Consider the following 7,378-nt stretch of genomic DNA (forward strand, 5'->3'; position numbering starts at 1 on the left):
GCTGACTTTAACCAGAGAACAAGAGCTGAAGAAACCGAGGCTTCAGGGGACAGAGTGGCTTGACAGGGTCAGACCCTTCCCATGAGCAGCAGGTACAAGGGGAGCAGAGCCTAGGCCTAGGACCCAGAGGGTCTGCTGAGGCCCTTCCCATTCAGGCTTGTAAACTTAGCTCAGATGCTGTGCCAGCCATTAAGTGAAGTATACAAAGCATAAATTCCTGGTCACACTACCTTTGCTATTATTAGCATTGTCCTCATAATTTGGACTGGTGGTCATGCTATTGTTACCATTATTACAGCAGCCCATTCTCCTGATATGAAGACTTGAGCACTTTCCCCGTAGGGAGAGGGTTGAAGTGAAACTGTGACCTACAGAAGGAACTGCCTCTGGGAATTCCTTTAGCTGAGGAGGAGCCTGAACCCCCACCCCTCAGGCAGCAAAGAAAGATATGCAAGGTGCGCCATCTTCTGGATAGAAGGGGAAATCGCCTTACACAGAATTTTGGCCCTGCTTTTGTTTTACAGATGGGGAACTAGAGGCTCAGAGAGAGTCAGGTCTTTGTTCCAAAGAATAGGCTATAAAACACAATGTGTAGTATGATCCCCAGATAATTTTTTGGGGGGTGTGTTTCAAGCCCAGGGCCATATGCTTCTTAACGTATATGGCTCTTCTTTACAGCTGTGGCTGTCTTCTTCTCACTCCTAGGCTGTTGCTCAACCACGAGGGCTGTTAGTCCCCATCTCAATAGTAATGATTTCTTCTTTCATCTCTTTCCTCCCTTTATATCCCATCTTTCTTCTGAGCGCCAGCCCCTTTGGTCCCTGTATCTACTCCCCCTGTCCTCTGGGAGGGCTCACAGGCCATACAAGGTTGGCATCATTAACTAGAACTCTTAACTTCACTCCCAGAACTCGCCTTCACTCCCCAGATACTCTGCTGACATTTCCTGTTGAGGAAGCCACACTGCTGTCCACCTATTTATTCAAGCGCAACCTAAGTTCCCCATCAAACAATAACTATTATGGATTTGTCCTCCAAATTACATCTCAAGTCGGCCTTGCCACCGCCTTGCTCCACCACTGTCTTCTTGTACCGGAGCGGAAGTCTCCCGATTTCCTTCCTTCCAGGCCCAGCTCCAGCTAGAACCCTGAGTCATCTTTGAAATGCACAGCTAATCATTCATAACCTGGCCTGACACCCCTCAGAGTCCAAGTTTCAGATGTGGTCTGACCCCTGCCCACCTCAGCACTGTCCCCAGTGTCCCTGCCCCACCATTCTCCAGCCTGCTGGCTCTTTTGCTTTTCAGCCCACCATACCCTCCCTCCTCAGAGTCTTCACAGGTGCATCACAGAGAAGATGTTCCTTCTCTGTGATGCTCTTCCTCTCACTCTTCATCTAAATGTCTGTTCATGTCACTTTGCCAACTCCAGCCTTGGTCAGGTCCTGCCAGTCACTTCAGCACCCTGCATTCTCCCTCACAGGGCTGCGCACTGTGGTTCTGATGTAGGTGCTGGGTAGTTGGATGCCGCCTCTGGTAGATCATAAGCCCTGTGAGAGCAGGGACCATGGCCAACTTGTTTGCTGCTACATCTATAGCACCTAGCCAGTGCCTGGCACATGATACTGATAAGTGTGTCAATGTTTCCTTAGAATAAAGGCTGTGTTCTTTGAGATGGTGGTGGTGGTTGGCTGTGTCGGGGGTTACAGGTGGCTGATTTTGTTCTTTGTGTTTTCTGTGCTTTCTGCTTTGTCTGCAGTGAAAAAGGCAGTAGCTGTCATTCTGCCTCACCTCTGCCCTCCTGCCCCCTGTCCCCACAGGCCCGAGGAGCGATGCAACAAGCATGATGGAGGTCGAGTCCTCCTACTCGGACTTCATCTCCTGTGACCGAACGGGCCGTCGGAATGCCGTCCCTGACATCCAGGGTGACTCAGAGGCTGTGAGCGTGCGGAAGCTGGCTGCAGACATGGGCGAGCTGGCACTTGAGGGGGCAGGTCAGATCCAGTGGTCCTGGCAGGGGAGAGGCTGGAACCCTCGTCCCAGATTACCTCTCTTCCTCAGAGAAGCAGCTGCACTCCAGTCAGGCCTGCTGATAGTCAGTGAGAGACCAGCCAGTCTCTAGGTTGGCAGTACCAGCATCTCAGGCCCCAGAGACTCCCTGGCCAGGCATCCAGGGCACTTCCCTTCCCTCTCCCCAGTCCACTCACCCGCCCTGTCATTCTCCTCCAGGATACATCCAGCTCCCTCCACTGGGTGCTGGCCACTACCCACCTTCCTGGCCTCCCTGTACCCACTCCCCCACTCTCCAGCCCACCCCTTCAGCCAGCAGGGTCCCTTCTACCCATCTTCAGCTTAGAACATCTCCCTCCCTCTCCTGGAGCTGGGGCTGCTGTCCTCTTGTCCTTGGTCCCAAGCTCAGAGGGCAGATGCTCTGAAAGGCGCCCCTAACAGCTAAAGCCTCCTCCCCAGCCATGTGACTCTCCTCACCCTCAGACAAGGTCTCATTTGTTGTAGCAGCTCCGAAATAGAAGGGGCCTGTTCTGCCTGGCACACAGCAGGTGCTTGATGACCACAGGCCAAGAAAGGCCCAGAGGAAAGGTCACATGCACCATTCAAGTATTGTCTGGGACACTCCACTTCCTCTGTGTCTCCCTCCATCCTCCCAGAAAACCCTGCTGGGCTCAGGTCCAACCTGTCTGCTCTGGGCTCTTCTGGGAAGCCTTCCCTGGCTCCTGCCCTGGCTAGGGCCTTTTCCTCTGAGAAAGCCTTCCATAGCACCTCCAAGGCCAAGGTCATCACTATCCCATCACTTCCCACAGGGCATTGGAGCTTTGGGCTATCTGCACCCACCTCTCCAGGGCAATACTTATAGGATGGTTAGAAGGAACTCTGCTGGCTACAGTAACAAGCTGGGGGAGGGGTGGGAGTGGGTGCAAGGAGGCCAGGAGGAAGCCATAGTCTTGCCTTGCTCTGTAGAGCCCCAGCCTAGAGTTCTTGGTCCTTGCTGCCCAGAAATGATCTACAGGGACAAAACAGAAGACTTCAGAACCTAACTCATGTTATAGGTGGACAAACTGAGGCCCAGAGAACTATATTAACTTGCTGGGTGGCCTGCTCAGGGTCATCCCGATAGTCTTTATACCTTGATAAAGAACCCCTGACCCCTGCTGCAGGAACCCCACGCACCCACACCTCCTGTTTGAAGGTCTGCAGGCTCTCCCTGGTGATGTGGCCCAAGTGCCTTACCCAGGTGTGGACGCCACCTCAGCTGCCATCCTGCTCTGCTCTCCAGCCTCAGTTCTCACTTCCTCCCTAACCAGCCAGAGGAAAGTACTTCTTGTTTTCAAAACTGCCCTGTCAGCTCCTCTGTCTGGTTCTTCCTTCCTCCCCTGCCTGGCTGCTTCTCACTTGTGAAGACACCTGCTCTGCTGAGAGGCCTTGCCTGACCACATCCCCCTCAGAGAGAGGCCCCCTTGTGTGGGCAACCTCCTTAGACCCCTTACCACAGCTGCTCCCCCACCCCTTCACCAAGCTGCTCCAGTGTGCTCGCGGTGCCTGGCAGTGGTCAGCACATGGAAGATGCTTACTCAATGGCTGCTCCCTGCCAGCTGAACGGACAGCATGCTCAACTGTCATGCTGGGCACATTGGACACATCTGTGTCCTCCCCCTCAGCTCTGGTAAACTTTGTCTGCCCCCCATTCCAGCCCTTGTGGCTGCTCTGCCATGCACCCAGGTCCTTCTAACATGGTCTGTACTGTCTGACTCAGAATCCTTGAAGTGTCTGGGTCCTTAAGTATATGACATTTGTCTGCCAGAGTGACTGACCTTTGGGAAGGAGACACGAGGACAGAACATTGTAAGAATGTGAAGCACTCACAGTGGAGTCCAGGCAGGAGTGACTGTCCAAGATCCCTCACAGGAGGCCTCAGTGAACAGCGTCATCAGGCCGGTCTGGACTGAGCTAAGTCCCAGGACTCACTGAGTCAGAGCCTCCAAGCACTACTCCAGAGGTCCTGACCCAACAGACCCATGCTGGGACCCAGAGCAGCCTCTCCTGCTTAAAGCTTCCAGGAAACTAATATGCAGCCAGGGCTGGGAAGGAGCTCTAGGACGGCTGCCCGGCCTCCCCAAGTCTGGGGCCTGCTCATGTATGTTAGCCCAGGCAGCAGCTGTGCACAAACCTTCCATCTTTCTTGGTATTTTCTATGTAGAGAGCACAGATGTTTCCTTATTTTGCCTAATAATGAGAGAAGCAGCAGGCCAGGCATGGAGAAGCCAATGCTTGCCCTCCATGGTCAGCATTCCTGATCCCACTCTGCAGCTGCTCCTGAGGGAGGCCAGGGGTGCTAGTGCAACAGGAAGTGCTGGAGAGCCTTCTCTTGGCCAGGGACCCCAGGCTGGCACAGATGAAGCCACCAATGGTTGAGCCTATTCCACTCCCACATGCCAGATGACTGTGGACGCCCCAGCCCCTGTGGTCTGAGTGGAGTGTCGCCATCCTGCTTTATAGCTCAGGAGGCAGAGCGTAAAGAGATCAAGTGACTTGTCTGAGGTCCCACAGCAGAGGAATAGCAGAGCAGAGAACAGGGGGGACCTGTTCGCCAGGGCAGGAAGCTCAGAGCCAAGTAAGGCGTCACATGGTAGAAATGTCACCTAAAGTGCCGTCTAGTTGGTCAGGCTTCTGGAGGCCAGAGGAGCCTTGAAGGGCCAGGCCCTTGTTAGATCCCATCACAGGATTCAAGGGAACCTAGGGACAGAGGTCAGAACTGGCTGGAGAGCCAGACAGCCACCTTCTGCCCACACAGTCACCACCTAACTAGCACTCCTGTCCGGAAGCTGCCTGAGGGCAGGGTGAGGTTATGCAGACCTTGGCCTTGGTGGACTGCAGAGCACTGTGCTCTTAGAGGGTGGATTTTACCAGCTCTGGCAGCACGCAGGTGTTCTCCACCCTGATCCAGGCAGGGCAGCTCACCTCTCTGAGCCACATTTTTTCACACACATCATAACCGCATCATAACTGCATCATAACCGTAATTGCACCTGCAGGTCGCCATGTGGATCGTGTGGGGAAGGGCCCATGGCCTGCAGAGCCCAAAACTTAGCATAGAGTTGGAGGGGGGGGGATCTCCTTAGTCACAGGTGGGGCTTAGGCTGAGAGCCCTAGATGGAAGTGTGTCCTATGGGACTATATTTGTGTGCAGGCCCTTAGTGAGCTTGGAGGGCACCTGGTGACTTTTCACAGTTCGTCACTGGGGCTGGAGGTAGAGCTAAGTAGTAGAGGACTCGCCTAACATGTGGAGGCCCTGGGTTCATTTGATATTGAAAAGAACAAACTGCACCACTGACTGAGCTTTGCATGCACACCAGCCCTGTGTGGGCCCCTGCTAGTGGGGACACAGAGACTGGGGGTACTGGGAGTGAATGGTACTTCACCTCCGCTGCTGGTGAAGGAGGTGCTGGCAGGGCCTTCCCCTCCCACTTTCCACAGTGGGACAAAAGCAGCTGGGAGTCAGGAGACCCAGCTCACACCCGCCTCATGGCACAAGTGGCTCCTTAGGCTGCTGCTGCCCTTATCCCCACCCAGCCCAGGTTTCTAGCTGGATGGGGTGAGGGAATCGGGGAGGTCACCAGCAGTGTGATGCACACCAGGATATGCCATCAGACCCCCCAATCCGTGATGCAGGCCATCCCTGGCACTCCTCAGCTGGCCTGGTTCAGTGCCTTCAGGACCAGCTCCCATTTGCTGAGCACCTGTACCAGCACATACTCCCTCTGGGAAACTGCGCAGGTGCATTGACCCTCAGTAGCCTTTTGTCTTGTGCTCTTAGCACTGGTGTACAATCCTGACCTCTAATTGACCTTTTCTTCTTCTTTTGGGAGCAGGGGTGGTACTAGGGATTGAACTCAGGGGCTATTGACCACTGAGCCACATCTCCAGCCCTATTTTGTATTTTATTTAGGGACAGGGTCTTACTGAGTTGCTTAGTGCCTCACCACTGCTGAGGCTGGCTTTGAACTCTCAATCCTCTTGTCTCAGCCTCCCAAGCCACTGGGTGCGCCACCACACACCTGGCTCGAATTGAATTTTAATTTCACTAGTGACACTGCATTTATGTGGTGAGATGTAAGATATTACAGTGCAGGCTGAAGTCCCCTTTGGCCACCATCATCCTCATCCTACTCCACCGGGCTAGCCGCCATTATCAGCTTGCCAGCCGTTCCCTTCTGTGCTTTCCATGTGTGTAAAAGTGCCTGAGAAAATGCACTCTTCCTTCTCTCCTCCAGAAGGTCAGGCAGAGGCCAGCACCGCAGACAAGGAGGCCGGCAAGCCACCTGAAAGCAGCGATGGGACCGCTTCACCTTGAGTCCAGCCTCATCCATGGAGGCTGGAGAAAGCCTGCTGTCCCCTATGGAATGAACCCTGGCATTGGCCCAACCTCTTCTCTGAGCCCATGTCCCAGGCCAGACAGGCTAGCCTGTGAGGCCCCTCAGAGGCCTCCGCTGCCCCTATTCTGGACAAGCCCTCTGCCCACACCCCTGGGCTCCAACCTGTCCCCCTCCTTCGCACTGAGCCCAGGCACATCTGGAGACACTGTACCCATGGGGTGTTATTTATTCAGCTGGCACTGGGCATGGGCCAGATCCTGCCTACCTGGGAACAGCCGACATGGGCACACTTCTTTCAGGGGGGCCTGGACAGGGGACCATATCCTACCCAGCACCCCTCCTTTCCAACCCCAGCCTTCTCAGGCAAGACCTTCTTATCCCTTTTTTAAAAAATACTTTTAAACTTTTTAAAAACTTCAAACCTTTTTCAGGAGAGAGAAAGGGAGCCGACAATCATTGCACATTTTCTGGAAGCCATCTTAAGCTCAATTGACAATCTGTGTTGCTCTGGGCTTTCCCACACGGAGCTTCGCAGATCCGGTGTTAGAGAAATTTGGGCTCAAAACTAAATGAGCAATTCTGTGCCCTTTTTACCAAGATAAGTGAAAATTAGGCCCCAGGAAATAAATAATGATTTGTGTGACTTGTTTCAGGTACTCTCTTTTTTAAACAGCAAAGCAGGAGCAAGCTTTGGTTTCCAGGGTTTGCAGTCAGCTGGGCTCCCTTGCCACCCAGGCTCCCAGTGAGCTACTGAGAAGATGTGGCTGCCAGCACACTCCTAGGTGGTGACCTCTGTTGAGTCCTCCTCTGCCTCACCCTCTTTCACCCCATTCACGGCTTCAAGAACCTGAAAGCATGGTTCCCCTTGAATCCTAGAGTAGAGTGGGAGTGTGGGGGAAGAACCTGGGCTCCTGCACTGGACGCCCCAGCTTCCCATTTGAGGCCTCCATGAGGCTCTTGGGCCCTGCTGCTTGTCCCAGGAATTTCTTTC

General features: G+C 53.9%; 1 protein-coding gene across 7 annotated transcripts in view; it reads left to right on the top strand.

Annotated features, from left to right (window-relative positions):
• Pkig (cAMP-dependent protein kinase inhibitor gamma) overlaps nucleotides 1-7,037 on the top strand; it is an 89,069-nt gene extending 82,032 nt beyond the window's left edge. For 5 of the 7 annotated variants that reach the window (XM_026383229.2, XM_026383230.2, XM_077799780.1 and 2 more), the window contains 2 exons: nucleotides 1,819-1,992; nucleotides 6,286-7,037. In XM_026383229.2, coding sequence (XP_026239014.1) covers nucleotides 1,842-1,992; nucleotides 6,286-6,365 — 231 coding nt within the window. In that variant the 5' untranslated portion in view covers nucleotides 1,819-1,841 and the 3' untranslated portion in view covers nucleotides 6,366-7,037. Of the gene's footprint in view, nucleotides 1-1,757; nucleotides 1,993-6,285 lie in introns of all 7 variants that reach the window. The other 2 variants (XM_077799782.1, XM_077799781.1) reach the window with 2 other exon arrangements.
• Nucleotides 7,038-7,378: the final 341 nt, after the last annotated feature.

Source organism: Urocitellus parryii, chromosome 6, assembly GCF_045843805.1.
Source record: "Urocitellus parryii isolate mUroPar1 chromosome 6, mUroPar1.hap1, whole genome shotgun sequence".
NCBI lineage: Eukaryota > Metazoa > Chordata > Mammalia > Rodentia > Sciuridae > Urocitellus > Urocitellus parryii.